The sequence below is a fragment of the Anopheles merus genome, chromosome X (assembly GCF_017562075.2).
Source record: "Anopheles merus strain MAF chromosome X, AmerM5.1, whole genome shotgun sequence".
Classification (NCBI taxonomy): Eukaryota; Metazoa; Arthropoda; class Insecta; order Diptera; family Culicidae; genus Anopheles; species Anopheles merus.
In genome coordinates this window covers 2,123,395-2,150,530 of record NC_054081.1, presented here as the reverse complement: position 1 = coordinate 2,150,530, position 27,136 = coordinate 2,123,395, and the positions used below count along the sequence as shown (strand labels likewise).

Genomic DNA, 27,136 nt, shown 5'->3' with positions numbered 1-27,136 from the left:
ATCGCCCGCCGAAGGTGCCGGACCCGGGTTTCGGGCGCCTCGCACACTGTACGTTGTGGCGTCGCGCGGTGCAGAACGGATCAGAAAGCGTCAGTGTGCGGTGGAGGAGCTGTCGCTAGACACACGCACATACACGATCGTCACCAGATCCAGGTGCCAGGTGCGAAATCACACGACCGGTTTTTTTTACCGCGCATCAAAGGTAAGTGTTGAAGCAACCGCAAGTGAGTGAGAACGGGGCTAGGGGGGGGGGGGGCAGGGAAGGCTTTACAGAGAAATAAAAAAAAAGAATACGTACACAGGGAAACAGAGCGTCCGTGGAAGAGGACAGTGGGTGGGTTGGAGGAAAGGCCGGTCAGTGGAGAAAAGCGTACAAAACGCTTATTGACATCCAGTGGGGCAATGCGGATAAATGTTGCCGGTATAGAGAACGATTCGTCTCTCGAGCTTTTGGCTTTTGGCAATAAGAGAGAGAGAGAGACTGAGTGAGAACTCTGACCGAAATTTCGGAGAGACCAATGCAGTGGGTCATCTTCCAGCAGTGGGGAATTGCCGGTTGTTGGCATCCACGGCTGATGGGGACGTTTTTATGGGGAACGGAATCCCTTTGCTGACCTCTCAATTTTTTCCCCCCCGGGAGTGTGTTTATTATGGGGGTTTCTTATGTGTGTGTTTGTTTTCGTTACTGCAAGCCCTTCGTTTGAAGGGGTCACTGCAAACGGCCACTACTATGTCGGCACCGAGAGACACCTTCCGAAGCGCGGTGAGCTGCCGTCGTCCCATTAAGCCCCAGTAGCTGACCGCTGATAAGATCAAACCCGATCCCGCAAAACGTGCTGATCCAATCCGCGATAAGCGCGGGTCCGCCAGATAGTTGTGCTTATCGGCAGCCACTGGGCCACATGTGTCTGTGTCTGTTGATGCTTTGGGCGAGATCGCGTGCCCATGCATGTTCGGTGCAGTTGGCGAACTCGACGCTGGCAACGAGCATCATCAGCGCGTCATAATGCAACGTTTGTTGGCCCTCTCTCGTTCCCTCTCTCTTTCTCTATTTCTCTCTCCATAGGCTCACTGCGGATAATTATGTTTGCAAAAAAAAAAATACATATTTGCCTCGATAAAACGTTGCTGTTTCGATGCTGAAAAAGAATTTCTTTTTTATTTTTGTTGGCTTCTTTGTTTTGTTTTGTTTGGTTTTGGGTGAAAGCACACCCACCCCACCAGAAGGGGCACAATTAAAACGTGGCAGAAAAGGGGAAAACCGGATGCCACTGTCGGACGAACTTTACGTACTCTGGGGGGGAGGTGGTGGTTTGCCAATTGTGAGGTTGTTTTGCTTTTTTTTTTTTTTTGCACAAAACCGCCCTTTGAAAGCCCTCTGGGAGCTTTCTCTTCTGCAGCGGCGCACGGGGCTGTGGTTGCTGACCAACGGCAATTGAAGGGGGGGGGGGGGGGAGCAAACAATAAGGCATCAATCTGCGCACGATAATGGAAACTCCTTCACAGCACTCCACAAACCGTCCGGAGCCAGTTGATTTCCTGGAGAAAGCTTTGCAAGAAGCCCCCTGTCGCTTAATGTCCTTAACGCTCTTACCTTACCGTTTCCATCCTCGCGCTTCTTCCTCAGGTGTCTGCCCCCAGCACAAACAGAAACCCGACGTCTCCCGTCAATCAAACTCCTCATCTCCGTGGCAGTCGCGCGGCGCACGTGTCTTCGTGATCAACCAGCTCGCTGGGTTCGACCAGAGCCTTGACCAGCCCGGCCCGGCAATGAACGAGTGGAACGAGCTGCTCAAGGCGGAACTGCTGCCCCCGACCGGCAGCTTCCGGACGGATGGGGATGCACCCGGCAGCATCAAGTGTGCCGGCCTGTTCCAGGGCAGCGTTGCAGCGCCGGGCGACTGCGGGCTCTATCACCGGCACCCGCAAAAGGTACGTTGGGGAGTGTGTGTGTGTGTATGTGTTTTTGTTTGGCAGTTGGCCCAAGGGAACGCCACTGATTGAATTAGTGGCGTGGCGGTGAAGAGATGCTGTGCTGCTGATGGACGCAATTGCAGCTCACGTTTCCCGAGTGACCTGAGAGCGCGTGTAGTTGGAATAGCACGGGTGAGCCTGCCATTGGAAATGGTTGTAATTCTGGAAGGAAATTGAAGGGGTTCATTCCGATGGAGAGCGTACCCCGATGTACTAGGTTCATGATATCATAGCATTGTTGACCCTTGCTGTAGTAAAAGTGTCCACTGCTTGCGCGTTTCACTTCACTAGGCGTAATATTTAGATTTCTTTTTCCGTCCTGGAACTTCCATCTGGATTTGGATGAATATTACTTTCTAGGACCACGTGTAATGACCAAGTTCATTGAGATTTTTCAGACGTCGGTTCATGCAAAGTCCTCAATAACAACTTGTTTTCCACATATCAATCTCCACAGAAATCCTCCGCCATAACGGCAATCAATATCAGAGCCTTATTACTAGCGAACATCTCAAGAAGAATGTTCCATTACGGACCAAATACGTTAGAATGATATCTTCAATGTATGAGATTTCCAATTTTTTTTGTATGTATTTCAATAACCTGCAGAAGAAGCCCAGGAACATTCGCCTGTGCCAATCTTGACAGAAATCGTCCTGCATTATGGCGACCATAATCAGAGCCAACTTCCTGGGGAGCAATGGCATCAATAATGTGAAAAGGGCGTTGGATTGATATCTCGAATACTTGTGGGTGTCAATTTCAAACTCTTTTTTTAAATGAAATTTAGTATCGAGAGAGAAGGCTGCTGAAGCAGTCAAGAATATCCAATGTCTCGCACCCATTTCGATTTACTTCCACAGAGAGAGGCTTGGATTTTAGTAATTAAAAAAGGGTTTGTTAGACGTCGCCCGAGGCACGACGTGAACACACGTCAAACTTCTCACCATTCTTAATGCATGGCCGGGCGTACCACGCACCACGAAGCGTGTACATTGGCCAGATACAGCCCAAGACCTCGGCGCGACACGGCCAATCAAAGAAACACGCTCTCGACCAGGGGCGCTAACGTTCGTCGCCTCCCTTTAACTAAGCGGTCCATTGTTGAATAATTTACCGACCGATGTGCGCCGTTGGTTGATTGGCACCAATTGGGGCTGGCAAATCGGCCACAACCCCCTCCCCCCACTCGTGGCTTTGTGCCAATCTCTTTCCGGGTTGCTAGAGACCCAAAGCCTGAAAACAAAGTAGTAGAATATTAACACAAAAAAAAACGGAACTCGTCAAAGTACTCAAACATCATCCCCATCATCCCAACAAATGTGCCGTCTCCTAGCATTGTTACCAGCCCCTCGGAACCTTCATCTGTCCCGTTTGCGCGGTGTATGGTGTTTGTGTGCTGTGAATTACGGAACTGATTGCACATGCACCGGCGGAGAAATCATTCGTTAAAATAGCAATACCGCCGCGGCAGCCCAGAGCCAGACGATCCTCGGCATGCGGTGCGGTTTCTCTCGTCTTCCTTGCGAAAGCTGGAAGCAAAACTTCACTTCCAACGGTAACAACAAAAACACAAGGAATAAAAATAAACGTGCACTTGCTCACGTGTTGCCACAAGTCTGCCACAACGCGGCTGCCGCGGCCTAGCCAGAGGAAGTTGAATCCTCCGCCGCGTTCCAGTCAACTGTGTGTACACGCACGAGTTGTTTGTCGGTACGCGCTTTGGGGGCATGGGCAGGGCAGGAACCAGGGAAACTAATTTCTCCCCATTTTCTTTCGGTGTGTGTGTATGGATGGCACGTGCACCGCAAAAATTTCCATCTCGCTGCCGTTTAAGGCTACGCCACTTCTTGCGCACGTACCCTCGGTGCGCTCTGAGATGGAGATATCGCTGAAAGACGCGCGGTACAATAGTTTCGGGCTCTCACGTGGCGTCTGTTTTTGAGTCAAACCTGCCGTGAGTGTGGCGTTGCGATTTCTCAACCCGTTTAGCTGAACAATTTTGCTGCTGTCTTGATTGAGCTTGATTGTAGTGGGATTTTATTGGCTGCCTAAACGCGAGCTTAATAACCGGTAGTTAGATGTTTAGTATTGACAGGTGCCTCCGGCATTAGTCTCACGAACTTGGCTAACCACACAAAGCACAATACACTTCAGATCTTCCAAGATCAATTGTTGAAATCGAGGCAGTTACATACAATTGCGGTTCATTAGTGCTCCGAGATCTTCCCGGTTTGGCATGCAGGCATGCAACGGAAATTGATTTTTTGATTGAAGTATCGAACCGCCGTAAAGTCTGCACTTTGTGCATATTTGTTGCGATCTCGCCTCGGAATGGAAATACGGTTCGCTTCTCCATGATGACGCTGCACCTTTGGCAAACGGCTTCTGTAGTTTTAATTTTCCTTTCCCCCATTGGCAGTGTCGCACCGGAACACAACAAAAAAAAACTGTGCCGGAAGGTTAGGATGCAAGGGTTAATTTTATGCTAATGAATTAAATAACAATTAAAATAGCACTCACCAGCAGGCACTTCTTTTGCCACTCCCTCGAGGGTGTGTTTGGAAAGTATTTGATACGACTGCGTCCAATTCTTTCCAGCAACGTGTAACATCGATTCGAGAGTTTTGCAGCTTTGCAGTAGTGCTGTAAAATAATTGGAACGATCCGGACGGTTTACTTCTGTGTTTTGGTTTACCGTGGGCGATGTTATGGGTTGAAGGCAGTTCTGAAGTCACCAATTCTGTCAAAACATTTGTTCCGCATTGTTGGATGGGCTTTCCTCGGTCGCACAGAGAGAGTGAGGGAGAGCTAAGGTAGCAAATTTTGTGTGCTACATTTGGCGTTACCAGCCACCTGGTTTGAATTTTGTTGGGAGGCCGAGCGGAAAGAGTATGTTTACTGTTTGAGGTTATCGCACGCAAATCGGGGACATCGGGAAGTGCAACTAGTGCATAAAAGTTGGCCTCGCAAACCAGTCACGTTGGTTGTATTGCCGCAAAGCTGTCTATATTTGAGACTATATTTGAGAGAGACTCCATAGCTTCCAGACATTGCAGGAAGCGTTAAAACTGAAGCCATTTCAATTGATATATGTAGTAGTCTTTGAATTCCTGCTAAATACGAGGTCATCATTGGATCATTGGATGTCCTATAAAGCTAGAGCTTACGAGGATTTGAGGTATTCATGAAAGAAATGACTGTCTGGTAGTTCGTTACTGTAGAGAGTACAAAGTATCAGCCTAGACTCAGGTGTTTTCATTTTGAATGTCTTGAATTGATATGCGCTCAGCATTGAAGATGTCACGACCTTGGCAAAATCTCTGGAATCCTTGCATAGTTAACAAACTCATCTGCCCTTTTAGCTATATTTGAAATTATCCCAAAATCCAGGCCGGGACGGTTCGCTTTGGCTTCGAAATCAATAACAAAAATAAGTAAGTGGGTCACACACTGCCACTGGTTGGTTTTCCTCATCCTTATCCATTCCTGTTTTCTGGTGCGATCGTGATCGTGACCATTTGGTGACGGTTATAAGAGAGAAAAAAAAAACAAGAAAGAAACCGGTATAAACGGCGGTACTTCATCCACTCTGGCAGCATCATTCGGCGTCGAATGGGGTCACCTCTCTGTGTTTTGCGCCCGTCGGCTCGGGTTGCATAATTATGGGGGATTATGAAACGGACGGACTATGGGACGCAGTTTTCGGATGTTTTTCAACCGCGCAACGCAGCTAGTTAGTTAGTGCGTCGATGCTGCCGACTGCTGATGCCGAAGTAAGGCGGACCAACCTTTTGGAGAATGAGATAGGTCCAGGATAGTTTTCAGAAGCGTTTCAAAGAGCTTTGGATACAGTATCCAGCAGACAAATCCATTAATGCCATGTTTGAAGGTAGTTCAGCAATTTCTAATAGTTTCTAGTAGTCAATTTCATTCCCGAGCTGGGATGCGAGTACGTGCCTGCTCTTATGACTGACTCTACGTGCTCTACTCTATGCACAAGCAATGCAGAAGACCCAAATGGCTCAAAGTGTATCAGTACCGATGTACTCACGATCGCAATCACCTTCAAGGTCGAATTAGTCGCCCAGAGCAGCAAAGGAACAGGTTACGTGATTCACTGGGGTGGCACGAGATATTACATACAGACATAGGAAGGTTTATCCTACCGTGTTAAACCATTTTCTCAATCAATTGAGCAGCGAAATGGCGGAAACGCCGAAATCATTGATCAACGATCCGCAACCATGCGCGTGCGGGCGCCGCCACACACACACACACACACAAACACGCACGCTGCAGTAACTGTGTCCCAATCGCGCAAAACAAGGATGGCCGCAAAGCCTTCCGTCTGTCGGTGTGTGGCATTCGAGCTGCCGTTTGTATTGTTTGCCGAAAGTATTGGTTGTGCATTGTGTGTCTGACGAAAGGATACAATTTCCGCTCGCGACTATGAAGCAACGTGACCCATTTTACTTTTGCCATTTCTGTTCTTTATTTTAAAAGCACGCTTTAAAGGTCTACTAAGCCAAAGAATAATAAGCTCGCTGGTCGATTAACTCGCAATCTAGCGCGATGACACAATGCCACAGGTGATTAACCTCTGTTTCATCTCGCCCGCTTCAGTGTGTGGGTAAGCCACAGGTGGCCCGATTTGGCATCTGATTTACTACCCAAACACACCGCGCACATCAAAGCCCAAAGCGTCCCATGAATGATCGCTTCCAACACAAGCGAGAGCAAGAGAAAGAGAGGGGAAAATGAGAAAGAGAGAGAGAGAGAGAGAAAGAGAGGGAAAAATGCTTCACGTTCCTTTTTCGTTGCTTCGTTCGCCAAAACTGATTGCTTGGCGAATTTTGATGTTTTAAAAATGTATTTGTGTCAGCCAGGTGGTGTGTGAGATAACAGCGCGAAGAAATCAGGTTAGAGACAGGTAAGGAAGAAGGGACACGCGTTCGGCAGGTCGAACGAGCCCCCAAAAATGCGCCGCCTGCAGCATGTTTTGAGTTTTACGCAATCGCGGTAGTAGTGTGGAGCAAGATAAACAATAACCTACAACCGCGATGTGAGTAAGACAAGATTTTGCACGGCTAGCTTCTCACCAGCGCCCAAAACCAGCAGACAAGCGCTCTGCGCACTTTGCTGTAAAGGGGTTCGGGGTCAGATGGACTCCCCGGAATGTCCACAAGCGTGCTCGTGCATGAATCAGTTTTGAATGCTCATCACTTAGCTGTGGACTTTGCATAAGAAGTTCTTAGTTCTTAGCATCAGAAGCAACAATTTACTGATCTACTACATCGTTGCTCTTGATCCGTTGCGTTGTAAAGCTAGATAAGTGATATAATACAATTTGTTTTATTTTTTCCTAAGGTTTAATACTGAAGGCTTAATACTTACAAACTAATGAATATTGGTCGTGTAGGGCTAGCCAAATGACATGCAGTGCAGTTTAAAAATTACGACCTTTACATTGATTATACACTATGTCCTATTGTTGCTATGATAGTACATGCATTTTATCATGTCTAGAAAATGGATTCGAGATTTTCCAGCATGAAATGAATGATCTATCATTGGCCAGACGGTTATTCATGTACGGTAAATGGAAATCTTCAAGCATGTCCATTTTGCTCGATGCACCGCGCCTGCTATCCCTTAACATACGATCTCTTTTCTCCTCTGGCACTCGGCAATCACTTGGATCTGGCGAAGATCATTGCAAAGGCTTTTCTGCCAACCGGGGTGGTCGACCGTGCAGCGAAACGAACTCTCTGGGCTACAAAAAGAAGAAAATTACCGAGCTATGACGACATCTCGCATCGGCGGCATCTTGCAGTTCAGCTTCACACAAGACTCCCCAATCCCTTCCCCCGTTGGTGTGGCCTCTTAATGTGAATGCAAAGCGAGAAAGAAAAACACAGACAGACGTACACACTAACCACACAAAGAAAATGATTTGCTCACCGCAGCTGAATATCAATTTCCACACACACACACATACTGTAGAAGCATAAATGGCTATGGTTGGAGATTTTTGCAATTAGCGCCGATGGAAATTGTGGGCCACACACCACAACACAATCGTGCACCACCACCTTGGTGGCAGTGGCAGCAAAAAGAATGGTTCAAGCTGTTGGATGCGATGCAACGCCGTATGGAAGTATGAAGCTGGGACTAATGCAGGAGGGGATGACTATGCACAGCACACAATCTAATAGACCTGCCCGCACTTAGCGCACATTGTGAAGTGCAGCAGTTTTATTGTGCATGTTTTTTTTTACTTCTACCATTACCAAGTTTTTGTGCGCGCGATTCTTCGGACTGCTTCCTTCTTTGCAAAGTGTGGCGCACTGGCTTTTCAAGTCTCTGACGTATAAGACGTCGAAAGAGACCCACAAGGTCTAAAGCCTCTATAAATCATACAATAACAACAACTCTGACGTATGAAGAGGCTTCCCTTCTCCATCATCATCGAGTCGGGACCGGTTACTGGCACGTCTGACGTCAAGAAAGCGTTGGTTAATAACGGAGCCGTGGAGAATGCAAACCAGAATCTGCAACCGGATAAGCCATCATTAGCAGATCAGAAGCGAAGGCATGATGCTTTGTTGTTGACGTCTTGTTATGCTACTGGTTTGATGTTTGTACAGTTTTGAGAGGTTCTGGGAGTTCTTAAAGTCTAAGTGGTTTAATGCTCTGTGATATGGGTTCTCAAAACGAAGCTTATTGTGTTCTTGGCAATTCCTTTGGTCTTCAAGCAGTCCCTCCATCAGAACATTATGCGGCTCCAAAAGCCAAAAACTGCTGTGGTATAGATAAAGATGTCTAGAGTAGTTGATATTCTAGGTGCAGGGTATTGAGATCTCAGGATCTGAGGTACATTCTGCTCCGTTCCTATAAATCTGTGGCTCCAAAACAATCACATAAAAAAACGATTATATAACAATTGGAGATGATCTTTTGAGCAACAGCTTCCAATGCTGGTGTGTGCAAAAAGCACAAAAAAGTAGGACATCATGCCCCTCCCAAAACATCGCGCAAACGGTGACGATCCTGCAATCACACATCAGCTTGCTGCACCGTGTTTCACACACCCATGCTGATCACACCGAGTTTGGCCGGAGCATTTTTCGGGGTAAACTCACCTGGCCTTCACCTGGTTTTGGGAAAGCGGGCCCGCTCGTTTCCGCGTCATCGACGGAGTAGACATCAACCGCAACCTCTCCCTCACACTCTCTCTATCTCCAACTCGTACGGCGGGCAAAGGCCTGTTGAAAGTGAACACGGTCTGACCTTGCCACGATCGACGCCGCCGCCGCCGCCGCCTTTCTTCGCGGCGTTAGGGCGTCTACGCGGCGCGGTGTCGTAACCGGGTGGGGTGTGTATGTGATACGCAATCAATTCCCCGGCACGATACTGCGGAGGAGTTCGGAGGGGAGTGATTTGATGTTTTTGTATCACATTAACCTCCGGCCATCTTTTACGACCAACGTGTGCAATGGTGTGCTTTGCTTGTCCGCTGTAGATGCATCTTGAACTTTTTTTTGCGGTTTGTATGACTCGGGTCGTCATTCTGCGACTTGTTGGAGATTGTGTGGATCTGAAGACAACAAATCCTTCCTTCCTTATTACAAGGAATTTATCAAATAATGGCTTTATTTAACTGTTTCATTTGAAGCTTCTTAAAGCCCGTTTAGTTTTGAATATTAACGAACGATGGATTAAAGCAAACAAAAATGCAGAAATGCTCCAATATTGCTTCCACAATAAACCAATAGCAAGGGAAACAAAATCAAACCAACTCTCCAACAGACTTCCCCCCTCTCACTTCCCACACAACCTAATTTCTCAACATTGCCGCGGAAAGTGCGTTTTGTTTTTCAGCTACTTTCCGCAAAAACGAAGAAAAAGAACCACGCAACATCCAAAACAAAACTGTCTGCTATGTACAAATGCGAATACGAAAACCCGAAAAAAAAAACCGATCGAGGACCGAAGCATGACCGTCAAACCCCCACCCAACCCTCTGGCGGTTTGATGGTGGTGGTTATGGCGGTGGTGGCGCGAACTACTTCTTGTACTATCCCTTCCCTATTTTTCCAAACCCTCCACTTGCTTGCGTTCGTTTTTGCACACACTCTTTCCCCCACCTCCCTTATGCTGGTTCAAGTGTTGTGGTCGACACGATCGCGACCCCACGAACGAACGTGGTACAGTCGAATTTTCGTCACCGTAGCTCCCGGGGGCTCATTTACCGTTTGCGAGTCGGTCAAGTCAACCGTCGTCGCCGCCGCCGTGCGCACGTTTATCATACTTCGGGTTCGGGGCTTGCCTGGTTGCGTATAGTTGGTGGCTTAGTGTTGCACCGCGCTCGTGCCAACAGAAGCTGTGTGCTGCCAGTGAGCTGCAGAAGAATTACTGTGCTTTTGCTTTTGGGTGACAATCGCAAGTTCCGTGATTCGTTCGTGCGTACACGTGTGGTGTTTAAGCTGTGAGAGAAAATTTGTTTGCATCAGCACGACACGATGACGGAGAAGTTCTTTCGTGTAAGTTTGAAGTTATTGTGATCCTTCGCATCTATTCCAAAGTCCTGAAGAAAGAAGAAGTGTCTTTGCGACAGTTTTTAGCACAGCAAACATCTCAGTCTGTGCCTTCAATCATCCCCAATTCCGCCATCAAAGCAGTGGTCGCTACCGAAAGCAACCCGGATTGCAACAAAGCAAAAGGTCTAATGGGAAGATTGCTTCACATGCACGTGTGCTCACTTAACGGGCTTTCCGATCAGTGTCGCACTAGCCCTGATGTCTTCCCGTGCCTGAAATGTGTTTCGACACGTGATTACGACGACGATCGACGACTGGCGGGAATAGTGCCCAGTGGCAAACGGGATGGCGTAATCTGGCTGCGCATGGAGTGATTCGTAGGGCAGAGAGGGGAGTCCTGTATAATGCCGTGCCCCCTCGGTGTCTGATACCCCTTTGCTGGGAGATGTTTTTGGAGGATTTATTGTCTGACGTATTTTAGAGGAAGAATCTCTTACTCGTGGACAGAGAGGTGCTTCAGGGTGTTGAGGGTTGGTATGTTGTTTAGATTCAACAACTAGTTGGCATGAGATTTTTCTGAAGCTCTACCATTATTAGCGAGAATAGAGCAATATATACACAGGGTACTGTCAGAATTCATGATAACTTTATGATAACAAGCCGTACCCTTACTTTGCGGATAGACATTTTAAAAAAATCCTCAATCTAAATCTACTAAAAGTGCAAACGCTATATGCAATAGAGTGCGAGGTGTTTGTCACACAGAAACTCACGTGCCATTTTTGCTATTTTCTAACGCTACGGTAAACTGTGAGGCAGACGCTAATGGAAAACACCTGAACCTGCTTCCGTAAGCAAAAGGTACACAGGTGACACGGAAGAAGGCTACAGAGCATGTACCAGCATGTAAAGGGGACGCCGTTCGCTTCAGGTGTGCTAAAGTACTGGCGAACGGGGCGTTACGCTTGCGTCAGAGAGAGGAAAACACCTAACCAGCGCGGTGTGAGAAGCCGGAATTGAATATCAATCATACCTTTCCGATTCTGACGCGTCTCCAAGTGCAATGACACGGTGAACTCGCATTTGTATTATTTATTAAGAACCTGTACAACAACCTCGCAGTGGTTTTCCAGACATCATTCATGTTAGCGTCCATTTTCGAAGGAATTGATAATCAACCCAGCGCCGTTAGTCATTCAAATTAATTACCAACAGTGATGAGAGGAATATCCTATTGAAGCCATCAGGTGTAGCTGTAGGCGATTAGGTTAGCTAGATTCTATGGATCTAACTGCTTCCAGGCGTACTTGAAGGCTTATCAACTGCATGTCTATGTGATACTTACTATCAAAAATAACTCACGAATTATTGTGGAAGCTGATATCTGGGCTTTGTAGAGACTCTTTTAGGCGTTTGAAGCCGGACGGACGAGTAACAAAGCCTCATTCTGCTTGGCTATATGCTTCAGAATACATTTAAAAAATACTGGAATACGTGATTATCTTCAACGCACATTGCGATGTATGATTCCTCTAGATCAATGGTTCCCAAACTTGTTTCAGTCAGCGCCCACTTTTCAGGCAGTATTGCTAGCGCGCCCATGCATCGGGTATCGGGAGATATTTTATATATTTTCATTGTTCAATAGCGAAAGACCTTCGCTGGATTTACTTTCTCTCATATTTGTGGCATTGAAATAATCAAAGAAAAAACACACAACACACTCGTTGGATGTGTTCTAATGAGGTTTATCCCTGGGATAAATTCAGCATTTTCATGGGATTGAAGCGTGATTGTTCTTATCTTTGGCATACGTAAATAAGGGGAACAGTTATGTACCTTCATATTTCATTTATGAAATACTTCATATCGGAAAAATAAATGAAGTTATCAATTCCGTAGTTATAAACCGTCACTAGCTAGCAATACAAACATTCAGACCCCTGATCCTATGTTCAGAACATTGACCACAGGATAGAATCGATTTGGAAATTCTAGACACTAACATTCTCCATCATTTTCCATCACTAACCAGGGCATCGCCAACCCGCCCGTCCTGGAGGATGCGACCGAGAAGCACGGTTCCTCGTCCGCTCTGGCACCGGTCAGCTGGCGCGAGAAGGTGGTCGCGTACGACGAAGCGCCGGAACATCTCCGGTTCAATCCGTTCATACGCACCGGCTACCGGACGTACCTGTCCGCGCGCCTCTGCCTCGAGAGCATGTTCTGGTGGACGAACGAGACGGTCAACATCTGGAGCCACATACTCGGCCTGTGCGTGTTTCTCATCCTTGCCTACTACGATACCGCAATGCTGCAGATACAGGCCAGCACGACCGACAAGGTGATCGTGGGCATGCTGCTGCTCAGCTTTCAGCTCTGCATGATCTTCTCCTCGATCTACCACACGTTCTCGTGCCACTCGGCAGACAGCTACGATCGGTTGCTCGCGTTCGACCTGTTCGGCATCGCCCTGTCGCTGCTGGCGATCTTCATGAGCGGCATCTACTACGCCTTCTGGTGCAATCAGGTACGTACGATTGCGTGTGATTGGTGCGTGCACTCCCGAATTGCTGTTTGACAATCACCTTGCGTTCTTTGTTTTTGCAGCCCCTGCGCGACTTTTACATGATCACGATCGGGGTCATCTTCACCGCGGCCATGGCCCTGCAGATACCGCAGCTGAACGTCCACTCGAACGTGAAAATGCTGGCGTTCGTCGCCTGGGCCGCGTACGGCGTCGTACCGACGCTCCACTGGTACTTCGTGATGGGCGGCACCGAGAGCACGATGGTGAAGGTGGGCTATACGCGCGATTAATATTCAGAGCGGCTTGCGTCCCGATTCGGACCTGTGCAGGTGTCCAAAATGTAGGGCACAGGCACCAGGGGCAGCGGGTGTACATGGTCACGCCTTGTCTGCACTGTCAATGTCAAAGGCAGTTCAATGCGACGGGGGACAAACGCCTAACGTTATGCAATCGTTGCTCATACTGCCGCTTAACAACCGCTTTTCGTACGTTCGCTTTTCAGATCTTCATACCGCGCGTTGCCGTGATGTACGCGCTGTCCGGGTTTGCCTTTCTGATCTACGTGGCCAAAATTCCCGAACGCTGGTGCATCGGTTGGTTCGACTGCATTGGCCACTCGCACAATTTGTGGCATTTAATCGTGCTGGCGGCACTGTGCTACTGGCACAACAGCGGTAAGTGTTTCCCCTTCTTTCTGGTTCGCTTGCCGTTTTTTTTTCGAGCATTTTGCCAAGATGTGTGCGTGTGTGTGTGTGTTTCTTTGACCTCATCAAAATAACCCATAACAGGACTAATGGTATTAGTAGGTAGTTTGCCCATGTTCATTCTTTGATGAAATTTAAGATATTTTGTTTGTTGCGTTTGTTCTTCAATTAATTGTAACTTCAAACAGTTTTGCCTTCATGTTAAATGTTTCATACAATGCGTTTTATTTTAGCTCTTTACTTGCGTTATTATAAGTCATCTGCATGCTAACCGTTTGTGCTTCATTTACGCATCATCAGATACTAAAACGATTCATCATAGTTTATTAAGTTAACTTTTCCAATTTAATTTGCTTTACGAGTGTTGTGCAAAACGGTCCCCTTTAAAGCCCCACTCTTTGATCTTTGGTGAATAGTCGGGTCCTTTACTCGTCCTGGCGCGTTTGTCTGCTCCCAAAAACCCAAACCTTTCGCTTATGTGTTCTACTGTTCGAGTATGCCGTAGCCCACCTTTCCCCACTATCCGTAAGATGTCGCTCCTGGTCTTAGTAGTCGTTGGTCGTCAGCAAAAATAAAAACAAAACCCAAAAACAAACAAAACAAAAAAACGTGTTCCCTCCAATCACCCATACACCCATCTTCAACAGGTCTTGATTTTGCTAACTTCCTCATCGAGAACGGTTGCGTTAAAGATAGGGCGAAATGTTACGCGCTGACCGTTGCCGGTGACCACTGAACCCGGGGGCGTTTGGCCTGCAGCACAAACACCCACGCCCATTGGTGTGTTGAATCGGACGGATGCAGTGCGTCGGTGTACACAAGGGCGCGCACTACCGCTACCGATCAGCGGAACGGTGTCCATCCTGTCGGATCCTTATTTAACACCACTAAGAAAAACCGAACCAACCAACACCCCCTATACCTAGAAATATCCCTAAAACCTCCCCCTATTCCAAACAGTCAAAATTGAACTTCAAATTTAGCGTGAGATGTTGTACGATTGCTTATTGGCACGGTCGTCCGGAATGGTTTTGCCAGTAGACTTGTTTTCCGCTGTTCCTAGTAGCTTGACGTTTGACTTTGAAATCAGTGCAGTGGAAGATGATTTCCACTTTAAACCTTAGCTAATCGAATGCTATGACCGACTGTGGTTGGGTTTGGTCGCAAAGATTTTTATGTGTTTTTGGTTAAATATTTTTAAAATTTATGAAATTTGAAAAAGATAATTAAATTATTCTTGTTAGTGTATACCAATGCGTTCACATAATGTGGTTAGGTTTATCGACCTTTTCATGTCTTCATTATGACTTCCAAGGGTTTTTTTTCTTTTTCAAGATATTGCCAAAACTATGGTTTCCAGGCTAAGATATTACGTTACCGAGAAACATCTGTTCTCGCTCTGAAACTTTTATCCGACAAGTGACGTTGAGTAACTCCCTGTATGTACTTCAGCATGATCTCTAAACTTGCCTTATTTGCAGCTTCAAATTAAGCTTTTCTGTTTGCTCCATAATATATTGTTTGTCATGCAGTGCTGTGCCTTTTTTTAATTAAATAAATCTACTCACACTGTGACAGTGAAGGATGCCATCAGCTCATTTTAATGCGAATTCGTTCAGGCCCGCAAAAGCTCTCTCGTTACGCGACATTCATCTTCTTTTAGCTAAACACGCGTTAACACCTAAACCCACTGCATCAGCAATCACTCGTGTACATTACTCACACCAGAATGCGTGAGCTGACCATCATTTTACCCGGTGACATTTACTAACCTTACAACAAAAAAAACTCGCGTATATGTATAGCGCCATCTAACGAGAAATTTTAACGGAACAGCGGATTGCGGGGGATTTTGATGTGGATGAAGAGCTTTGCAAAACACGTATCTTAACCCACAGCTCCATCTTTATCATCTCTTCCTCTGCCCTCTCCCCTTACTCCCCCCCTCCCCCCTTACCTGGAGCTCTTAACCCGAAACACCAACCTCCCCAGTACGCTCAACACGTCCTTTAAGTATTTCGTTAAATAAATCGTTTACGACTACAACACCGTCCATTTTTTTTCTTCTTCTTCTGTTGTTTCCTTTACCATTTCATTCTGCCGCTCTCGAACACCTCCGGTTTCTTTCACAAACAAACATAAAAAATGAAACCCACAACCACTCTCGCCCACACACTCACACACCGATTCCTCTTCCTCCTGTCCAACCTGCCCGACCTGCAATGTGCACCGACCCGTGATCACCGGCAACCGGCACCGACCCCACCATATCCTGTTTCCCGCGCCCCAGGCATGAAGTACGTCGAGTTCCGGATGACACACGGATGCTCGGCCGGCGTCCAGTACGCGTAGTTCGCCGTATCGCCCGGGGTTGCCCCCTCCCCCGAAACCCAACAATGCGCCTTGATGCGTTTCGCGGACCGCGAGAGCGTATCGAAGGTGCACAGATTAGTCGGAAAATGGTGCTGTTTTCAGTGTGAAGGATTGCTGCAAGCGGGGGAAAAAATGGAAATGTTTAGATGTTCAGGTCATTTTTTTTTTGTGTGTGCCAGACAGTGCGGCGGGAAGTGGTAGACCCTGGCGGAGGCTACCCGACCTAGGCTGCTCTAGAGGATGCTCTAGCGAGTGCTCAGGTTTTAGTGCACCGGTCCAGCAAACGCGCTGGGGGCTACCCTTTTTCTCGCGCCTGTCGGGTCACTCCATCATAACACTTGACAAGGTCTGCCGGTAACTCCAGCGTCTCCAGTCTGCTTTCCTTCTGAGTGACTCCTCGGCGGGGCTTCGATGGTGGCACTGGAAACCAGTTCTACATACCGGAAGCACCGCTGGCAGGACAAAAGAGAGCGTTATGACGGTTTACATCCAAAGGTTTAACACGCGACATGGAAACGCATCTCCGGCTGGATGTTATTAGTAGTAAGCGCCTTTCTCGTATTGCGATTAAGCTGTGGAAATACGTTTTTGTTTGTTCTATGCATAGGTCTAGGTCTGTAAATTCTGCGTTTGATCGAAAAGCATCCAATAAGAAGGGTCAAGAAGGGTTCGTCAACAAACGCACACGAGAAGAGACTGAGAAGAGGACAATAAAATGAAAAGAGAGAGAGAGAGAGAGAGAGAGAGTAAGAGAGAGAGAGAGAGAAGGAGAGAGAGAGAGAGAGAGAGAGAGAGAGAGAGAGAGCTGTAGAGGGAAGGGCTGTTTGCCTTTCTACGAAAGGCCGTTTCCTTAGAACGTCAAAATCGTAACTGTCATGTCAGGAACCGACCAACGTAGGCATAGATGATGGATGTACAAAGAATAACAAAAACAAGGTAAAAAGAACGCTAAAGCTCGTGATATAAACGCAGTAACATACGTAAACCAAACTTACGAATCTAGCGCCCTGCGAACGAGGCAGAGGGTGCCCAAATCTTTTTCACGAAACGGGGTAACGTAGCAGGGTAGAGTTAGCTGTACATTGTACTATCGTAGTAGATTAGAATTTAAGATTCTGTAGAAGCACAAGAGGAGAAGCCGCTTTCGCTTCGGGACTTACCAAACGCGCACAGGGACGCCAAAGTCTGTCAGACTTTTCAGGATTGCTCAATTATCTTAGTGACGATGCTCAAAGTGGGACGCGGTAGCAAGTTGTTGACTTGGGCAAGCTGTTATTGGTACATGAGGCTCTAAGAAGACTTTAGATTGGGTATAGGAATGATACGTTGACAGATTGACCCCATCTTTTAACTCCACATGTACGCAAAGCTGCGAAAGAAAGCTAAGAGTAATAATAAGTTGTAAAAATGTTGATTTGAAATTTGCTGATCTGTGAACTTTTGTACTTCCCCGAAAATCCGAAAGCGTATAACAGCTCTGTGGCGGTAATTAGGCGATGGTGGTCCACCAATTTCTACTATCGTTTCAGCGCATCTATCCACGGTATCACCGCAGCTGTGCGGAAAGTTCTGGCCTTTCCAACCCGGTCACTCGTTCGGCCCTGTCCAGTAAACCGATCAAAGCAGCAAACCATAGCGCAAACGTATCCACTTACCGCGGCATTAAATCCTCCCTGTTCCCAGTAAAACGAACCCGCCGCTGGTACACAGGTTGCCTGCATGCCCCATATTAACCCGGCGACCAATTGTGCTGCCATATCTAAGCCCAGGTGTGCTAACGTTCCGAGAACGGCTAGGTCCAGTACCGGCAGTTACCAACCGTGCAAACCAGTGCCGCAGATAATTGGAGCCCGGAACCATAACCTCCACTGCGCAGTGCGGCCCTCCGGGTGTGGTAATCGCCCCCGGGGACATCTAGCCGGTGCGCTTCAAGTGTACGATTAACGGCACCGGTGGGGAGGAGTTGGACAAAAAATCGAACACGTAACTGTGTACGTAGGATGCACGTTTGCTCAAATTACTTAACGCCAAACGCATGCAGGAGGGTGGTTCTAAACGGATTTTCTTTTCGTGTGGAAATTGCACTTCGCGTGGTGCGTGGAGGACAACTAAAGGACACGGTTGTTTTGGGTGGGTGAGTGAGGTGATCCCCCCCCCCGTCGTGAGGTGAGTGATTGCCATTTCTGAAATAATACCAACATACACAACTGGAAATGCATCGCACAGTAACTCAGGAAATTAAAGAACACGTTAGTTCCAGGTCCGGTTTGGGTTCACGGTCAGTTTCAGGGCTTGTATAGGTAAATGATTAGTTCCAGGTTCGGATGAGTTCAATTCCAGGTTTCAAGATCGATATGAGTTTAGCATTAGATCCAATTCCTATATAGGCACAATATCAGTTCCAACAACGGTATAGGTTCAGGATCTGTTCCAAGTCCTGTAAGGGATCAGGCTCAGTTCCAAGATCAGTTCTAGGACCGATTTGAGTTTATGATCAGTTTCTGGTCCGTTAATGGTTGAGCACTTCCAGAGCCAATATTGATTCAGTATCAGTATCAGGTGCAGAATGGTTTCAGAAACATGTTCCAGATTCGGTGAGGATCAGGCTCAGTCTCAGGAACAGTATGGATTTAAAATCCGGCTGATTGGCAGAATCAATATGGATTCAGGATCAATCCCAGGACTGATATGGATTCAGAACTGCCACGAATTCAGAATTGATTGCAAGTCCGTTATGGGTTTCGCACTGGGTTGCATATCCCTGAAGTCATACCAAAATATAAGAACAGAAAACAGAAGCGTTAGTAATACTTGACAACCTTTAGTATCAAGTGGCTAAATACAAACTTAAATGACCATTATGAAAAAAACACACTTACTAAATCGAACTAAAATTAAAGGTTAAAAATTGAAGTGACTCTAAATACACTCGATGCACTGTACCCTGTGTGGGTTTCCAATGGAGGTTATTATATTGCTGTCGCCCGTTCAGATCCTGGGTCAAACGTTCGAACAATTTGGGGAAGGGTGTATGGTAGACGATACGCTTACATTACGGCGCTCGGAAAGAAACTTCTGTCTAGACTAGATGTATGTACTGTAAATATTCCAAAACAAAACCAAAACTTCCCCAAGACCTGAGCTGTATTAGTAAGCGTGCTACGGGTGGATATGTTAGTAATATCTTGGCAGGCTCTAATCAAAACATAACTTTGCACGTGTTTTACCCGTAAACTTAGGGAGATGTGATATGTGACAAGCGATACCTATCCATCCTTCCCCGATACCGATCGATGTATTTATGCACCTGTAATTTCTTTGATTATACCCCATCTAGCACCCACAACAGGCTCTTTGGCATTGCAATCTTCCAGCAATTGTATTGTATTGGAAATCAATTTTCTCTACGGGCCGATGGTGCCGGTTTTAGTGCGGATAATGAAACATTTAACGGCATATTTACCTTCGGCTTATCGGAACCCCTCCCGTATCAGGCGTTCGAGGCGTTCCGAGGGTGCGCGTCCCGGGCCTGGAAAGCACTTGAGCCATGGTACCATCTTCCTTCACGCCTTCCCATCTGCTCCCCGGCGCAAAGCAGTGGGAAATTGTCAGTGGCGATAATTAGTTTCTCCAGTGTGCGTGTGTGTGTGTGTGTTTGTGTGGGTGTTTTCTTTTTGTTCTATTGCTGCTGTAAATGCACCTCTACCAGGACCGCCCTCCACTGGTAGTTGGTAGCAAACAAGGGCGTAGGTGTCAATACGGGGAGAGGAACTCACTATCTACACACACACACACACACACGACCTCTTCCGCCGAACAAAATGGGCATGAATCCATTGAAATGCTGCCCTGGCTGGGTGGGTGGAAGAGGAGATTTTGCGCCCGCAGGGCTGCAAACCCCGGGCCGGATTTCTGAAAAAGGTCGTCGAAGGGGAAGGGGGCGGAGCGGGGAGTTGGGGGTTGGGTGGGATATGGCTAGGGCTCACTAATTAATCCGTCGCATTCGGGCCGGCGAAAACAGTGTTCTGGGGGAAGTGGGGGGGGGGGGGGGGGGTAGTGAAACAGGAAGGAAGAGAGGGGGGGGGGGGTTGAGGGGTGTCAGACCGATCCAAGCTGATGTTTTGGGATTTCACCGTACCGGGAAGAGGTCGGAGCGGGTGGAGCGGTTCGGCTGTATCGAAATACAAGACGGGACCGACCGGGGTGTGGGGTACATTTGTGCAACGTGAGCGCGAATCGGCGTGGCCCCTGCGAAGCCAGTCGATGGCGATTCGACCTCGTCGCCGGTTCACTTTTTGCGCGCGAGAGCTTGTACGCGCCGGTGTCACAAGCGGTCGCGATCTTTTTACTTTCTCTTCTCACTTATCGGTGTGTGTGCGTGTGTGTGCGTGTGTGTTGATTGAGAGAGATCAGCATATTGTCCTCTTGGCAGAGTGATTATTATCAATTTGTGAAACAGCACCGCTCACACTATCGTACGCACCCGGACACCAGTGGCAGAGTTAAGTGAGGTTTGTGTAGTTAAAATAATTGCACCGAGAGCACTGCCCCTGCGGGGACGGGGACGACAGCAGAACGAACAAGCGTATTGATCTGCGTGTGCAGGCGTTGTACCGCTATCAACCTCTCATTGCCGGTTTCGAGTGGCCATCTAACCTATCAAGTGTGCTGCTACCAAACTAACAGAGTATGATAAGCCAACACACAGCGTCGGCTGCACAGTAGTAGCAGTAGGCGTATACCACAGGCAGTTACATTCAAGTGAGGCAGTGCACCACCACAGCGTGATGCGGCTAGGGGTCGCCGCCAGCGCGTAGAGCAACGTTAACGAGCTTCACTTTGGATGACCCCGTGCGAACCCGAGCGAGCGTTAGCACAAACACACCAACACACGCATTCAACCAAACGGCCGGCCACGCACCCCGAGTGAAAGGCCGAAAGCAGCCGCGGGAAACCTGTTTGCCGAGCGATTTGCTGCCCAAAAATGCTGGATGCGCTCAAGTTCTTCCTGTTCGTCATCTTGCTGCTGGTGACGATCATGCTGAACCAGCACGTAACCTCAAAACGGTCCGCCGAGCTGGACCTCGAGCTGCTGTGGCAGATACAGGACACGAAGGGCGGTAAGTTGGGACGAGTGCGCCACACTGAGCAGGATAAACAAACGTACACACACACACCGTTCGTTGCAGTGTACGTCATAGCGAACCAAACTGTGCCCTCGGGCGTGTACACGGCGCTGGAGCAGAGCATGGTGATCGGGTCCCTGCTGGAGGAGTACAACGACGTGAACACGAGCTGGGTCGGCGAGACGGACTGGACCTACCTGACGAATTTGTCGTGTGAGTTTCGGGGGGATTTTGGGAGGAAAAGGAAAGGACAGTTGTGTCAGGCTGGGCTGAAGCTGGATAAGCGAGCTTCCTTTTAGGAGGCAAACATTCGGTATGCTAGAAGATGAACGAGGTCGCTTACACTTACGCAAGAGAGACCTAGAGTTGAAGAGAATCTGAAGCTGAACAATTGAAACATGGAGATGATAAGTTGTCCCTTTTTTTTGGTGACAGTTGAGCCAACTGAAGTCTAGATGCGTTTATTTACAATGTTATGTTTAGTTTATTTACAAAGTAATTTGTTATGTCTCAAGCTAAATTTTGATAGTCGTACAACTGTTGTTTTGTTATGCCCGTGACGCTACCAGCTAACATCGAGGTTATCAGTCAGTTTGTTGCCGTACCGTTTAAAATCAACGTTTGAATCAACACGAACAGTTTACTGTACATGGAACATTTCGGATTCGGCTCACTAACTGTAGAGGACGTCTCATCTACACTCTTTTTTCATCCAAATCACTCAATCCAAATGCCGAATATGAGACAAATTGAAGTTCCAATCATTCACCTTCTGGACCGAATATCGTATCACTCGGTTGAGATTCTATTCCCAGAGCGATTGGATGATTTTAATCACTCAATAGGGCTGTGAATCTGTATCTGTATCTGTGAGTGAGTATCCTCATGTCTAAATCAAAACAATAACGTTAAAGTCAACAACTTCGAATAATAATTTCAGCTTATATCTGGATAATATAGAAACTTCGCTAGCGAGTTTGTTTGGATCCTCTGAGTTCTCGCTGAGTCCTCTGATCCACGTTTTAATGTAGCTATTTTTACCGGCTACAACCAATCAGGGGCATTCCCGTGGTACAGTATTCAACTCGAACGACTCAATAACATGCCCGTCATGAGTGTAAGCCTAGAATGGATCGTCCCCCCGTAGCAAGGATTGACTATCCGGCTGCGTGGTAATGAATTAAGTCTTGAAAGCCTGTACAGGCCAACATGTCCCCTCGTAAGTCCCCTTACGAGAATGCTCAGTCTCCAATATCAGACTACATCTAATAAATCCTGGCTCATCGGGCGTGTGATGTTGAGCCTCCCATTCCTCGACTGTCGTCAGGGGATTGAAGTGCAATCTCAGACACTAGTCTAACCAATCTACTTCCTAAACCGCCACAGGTCTAGCAGAGGACTATAAGTATGTGTTGCTGACGTTTCACGGCGTAGACACGTTCGCTAGCGTATCCCTGGGCGAGCAGCTGCTAGGGTCCACCGAGAACATGTTCGTCCGGTACCGGTACGACGTGAAGCACCTGGTAAGGGACGGCGCGCGACGGCACTCACTCACCTCAGCCACAGCATTAACAAGTTCCTCTCTCATCTCGTCGCTAGTGTGATGGAGACACGCACGAGCTGCGGCTCCAGTTCCGCTCGCCGGTGGTTGAGGCGCGCGAGCGTGCCAAAGACCGTGCGCTACCGATCGTGCCGACCTGCCCGCCGGACGTGTACCATGGCCAGTGTCACGTCAACTTGATCCGCAAGATGCAGGCCAGCTTCGCGTGGGACTGGGGCCTGTCCGCCCCGTCGATGGGCATCTGGAAGCCGATACGGCTCGAGTACTACAGCTCGGCGCTGATCCGCGACCTGACGGTGGTGATCAGCGAGCTGGAGGTCAACGGTAGTGAACGGTGGTCGGTAGCAGTGCGAGTGTACCTCGAGACGGGACTGGCCAGCGCTCAGGTGAATGGTTTGCTCACGTTCAAAATCATGTAAGTGTTGCGGGTGCGATGTTTCGTGCGAGGTAGGTTCACTGACTCGACTACCCTTGGCCGTTTGCAGCGGTGTACCGTTTTTGAACGAGGCTGACCAAACGCTGGCGGTAATGAACAAGACGAACGAACACGGCGAACTGCTGGTCGAGCACGGGCTATCCGTGGCCCGGGATGCGGTGGAGCGTTGGTGGCCGAACGGGTACGGCAAGCAGACCCTGTATAGTCTGTACGTCCGGTGGGAGGACGAGGCGGTGAATGGCGTGAAACTGCCCAACCCGGACACGATGATCTCGGAGAAGGTGATCCGGATCGGGTTCCGGACGGTGCAGCTCAGCCAGGAGCGGGCCACCGATGGGCTGATGTTTTACTTCAAGGTCAACGATGTGCCGATCTTTGCGAAGGGTTCGAACTGGATCCCATCCTCCGTGCTGCCGGAGCGCTCGTACGACAGCAACTACGGTGAGTGTTTGAGTGTTTTGAGGTCGCGTAGATGCGACGCCGGAGCCCCGATTGATTGACCGGTGTACTTCCAACAGTGAAGTTTCTGCTGTACGCGGCCCGGGACGCCCACATGAACATGCTGCGCGTGTGGGGCGGCGGCCTGTACGAGAGCGACCACTTCTACCGGCTGGCCGACGAGCTCGGGCTGCTCATCTGGCACGATCTGATGTTCGCCTGCTCGATGTACCCGAGCGAGCCGGACTTTCTGCGCACGGTGCAGGAGGAGGTGCGGCAGAACGTGCGCCGCATCCAGCACCACCCGAGCGTGGCCGTGTGGGCGACAAACAACGAGAACGAGGTGGCGCTGCGCCAGAACTGGTACAAGACGAACGCGAACTACACCGCGTACTACACGCAGTACGTCGAGCTGTACGTGCGCACGGTGCTGCCGACGGTGGAGGCGAACGATCCCTGGCGCACGGTGCTACTGTCTTCGCCGTCCAACGGCGACCAGTCGCTTAAGGAGCGGTTCATTGCGACCAACCCGCAGGATCCCCGATACGGCGACGGTGAGTAAGGATGTACCAGACAGAGGTACAGTGAGGTTTGGAGAATGGAAGTGATTCAGGCGTATAAATATGAATGAATCTTGAAATGGCTGATTGAATTTGAATCTCAAATCAGGCGACTCTTGAACCTTTCAATATCGAAGAAACTTACACTTAATGCATGACCTTTTCAAGGTTCACGAATCTTGAAGATCATTACAAAGAATTTTGAAGATTAGCCTTAGGATCAGATTTATATATGTGAATGAATCTTTGAATCTGAATCTTGAATACGAAGTCTCGTGAATACTGGAATATCCCAGGACCTTACCTAAATTCTTGTGAGTTTGAAGGTTCAAAACCCTTCAAGATCATCGTCTAGATGCTCAAAGATCACAAATCTTCAGAGATTCGTCCGCCTTGACATTCAGATTCATGCTTCAATTCGCATGTGATGCTTGAATACATGCCGAGTGACGCCCTCCTCTACATTTCCGCTTTCCAGTGCATTACTACAACTACTTCCTGGACGGCTGGAACGCGGCCCAGTACCGGGGCGGACGGTTCGTGTCCGAGTACGGCTTCCAGTCGTTTCCCGCGTACACCAGCTGGCCGGAGGCGCGGAGCTACCGGCAGGCCGAGCTGTCCCAGCTGATCAACCACCGGCAGCACAGCCCGCTCGGCAACGCGCCCATCCTGACGATGATCGAGCTGAATCTACCGCTGCCGCGCGACCCGTCCGCCGATGGCTACTGGCCCGAGCTGATCTACCTCAGCCAGCTGTCCCAGGCGATGATCGTCAAGACGGAGACGGAGGTGTACCGGGCGCGCCGCGTCGAGTACGGCACGATGGGCGCCCTCTACTGGCAGCTGAACGACGTCTGGATCGCGCCCTCCTGGTCGTCGATCGAGTACGGCGGCACGTTCAAGTTGCTGCACGTGTGGTTGCGCGACATCTTCGCACCGGAGCATCTGGTCGCGTTCGTGAATGAGCGCCGGCAGCTGGAGGTGGTGGCGGTGCGCGACACGCTCCAGCCCGACGTCCAGCTGTGGGACGTGGAGCTGCGCATCCACCGGTACGGTAGCTTCCGGCTGGTCGAGCGCATCCGGCAGGAGCGGATCCGCGTGCCGGCGAACACGGTCGAGCTGGTGAGCACGTGGGACGTGTACGGGCATCTGGCCAAGCAGGGGCTGCACCCGGCCGACCATCTGGTGCTGCTGTACGCGTACCTGCACCCGGCGGACGGGCAGCCAAGCCAACCGGCGCCGCAACCGATCGCGGAAAACTTTGCCCTGCTGGACAAGCTGAAAAACATCCGGCAGGAGCAGCGGGTGGAGCCGACGGTGAGCATTAGCGTCGTGTCGGCGGTCTGCAGCGAGCAGAGCAACCTGACCAGCGTCAGCCTGGAGGTGTCGGTCAGTGCGCCCGCCCTGTTCGTCTACCTGCAGCTGACGCCGGAGAACAGTACGCTCAAGCAGTGCCAGTTTTCGCGCAACGGCTTCCTGCAGTTCCAGCCGGTGCGCACCGTGCAGCTGACGTGCGTCGATCCGGGCTGCCGGAACAAAATCCAGGCCAGAGACATTACGGTACGGACGGTCAACGAGCTGCTGGTGCGCTAGGCGGAACGACCGGAACGTTTTGCCTTTGCGTACCAACCACGTGTAGGCACCCTCCTTCGCGCGCCGTGCACCGGTCGCTTGCCAACATTCAAAAGCGAAACGAAGGGATTAAAGTCATACAGTTCTATATATATTAACTACATCTATCATACCAACAAAGTTTATATTTAATTATGCGTTTTCGTTTCCATTAATTTACAACTCCGTGATTTCCTTTTCCCCCTTTTTGCTCCGTTGCAAATCCGTCCGCTTCCGTTGTTCTACGCGTTTTAGTTTTCCTTTTTTTAATCTGCGCTGCACCTTTAACACAAACCATCCCTCCCTCTCCCATGAAGCTAAGAAGCTGTTTAGGGGGGGGGGGGGAGTAGAAACTGAAGCTCCCCATTTGCAATCTCCTTGTCCTAGGACCTAGCCAACCAGTGCTTTGTTGCGAAAGGTAAAAATCTATATCCTTTTTTCCGGCGGCGCTTCGATTCCTGCATCTCCTCACCCTCGCCACTATACACTAGTGTGTGTGTGTGTGTGTGTGTGTTTTTTAAACAAATACCGGCGTAAAAGCACTAGGTACCTTCAATCTATACAAACTCTCTGGTATCTAACAAAAGGAAACAAAGGTGTGTGTGGGCATGTGTGCCTGTGTCTTGTGTGTCTATCGCGTGGAAAATGGGGAGCAGATGGTCGGGAAAAGGCGAAATAAAATGAAAAGAAATAAACGTCACAATCGATAAACGAGACTAGTAATGGGACACGTGTGCGCGTGTTTCTCTCCGTGTGTGTGTGTGTGTGTGTGTGTGTTGTTATTTTGTTAGTTGTAAACACTAATTGGAACATAAATTATCACCCGCGCCTTTTTTCTTCTCCCCTGCCCTCGGCAGCACAACGGTACCGGGGACGGTAGGCGGGGGTGGGTGGTGGTGGTGATTTTTCACCGCAACAAACAACAAAACAAAGGTAAACGTATACCCTAAACAAATAACGTCTCCGCAGCGGTTCACAACCCTAATGTACAACGATCGGCTATGGGAGAAAGGGCGAGAAGGAGAGTGTGTGTGTGAGAGAGAAAGAAAGAGAGAGAGAGAGAGAGAGAAGAGAGACAGAGGGAGGAAGGCGTTGGTTTAAACAATATACAATAATAATAAAAAAGCAAACTAATGTACGTTACGTGATTGTTATAAGGATCTTGCGCTTTCGTAGTATGGACCGCGCCTTAGATTAGCTTTTCCCTCCAGCCCTTTTTTTGTGCCAAACCTAACATAACATGTATGTGTGTGTATGTTGTTCTCCATTTGTGTTGTGGC

The 27,136-nt window shown here is 48.7% G+C and overlaps 2 protein-coding genes across 2 annotated transcripts; both read left to right on the top strand.

Moving 5' to 3' along the window:
• The first annotated feature begins 58 nt into the window (after nt 1-58).
• Nucleotides 59-17,539, top strand: LOC121595772 (progestin and adipoQ receptor family member 3). Its single transcript, XM_041919983.1, has 6 exons — nt 59-202; nt 1,628-1,932; nt 12,553-13,047; nt 13,128-13,316; nt 13,550-13,721; nt 16,042-17,539. Exons 2-6 carry the CDS (start codon nt 1,771-1,773, stop codon nt 16,101-16,103), a joined length of 1,080 nt encoding a protein of 359 aa, XP_041775917.1. The 5' UTR covers nt 59-202; nt 1,628-1,770; the 3' UTR covers nt 16,104-17,539.
• A 2,858-nt stretch (nt 17,540-20,397) lies between these two features.
• On the top strand, nt 20,398-26,423 carry LOC121596494 (beta-mannosidase). Its single transcript, XM_041921522.1, has 7 exons — nt 20,398-21,244; nt 21,314-21,463; nt 22,637-22,773; nt 22,850-23,226; nt 23,297-23,688; nt 23,766-24,239; nt 24,724-26,423. The coding sequence occupies exons 1-7, from the start codon at nt 21,109-21,111 to the stop codon at nt 25,836-25,838; spliced, it is 2,781 nt and encodes a 926-aa protein (XP_041777456.1). The 5' UTR covers nt 20,398-21,108; the 3' UTR covers nt 25,839-26,423.
• Nucleotides 26,424-27,136: the final 713 nt, after the last annotated feature.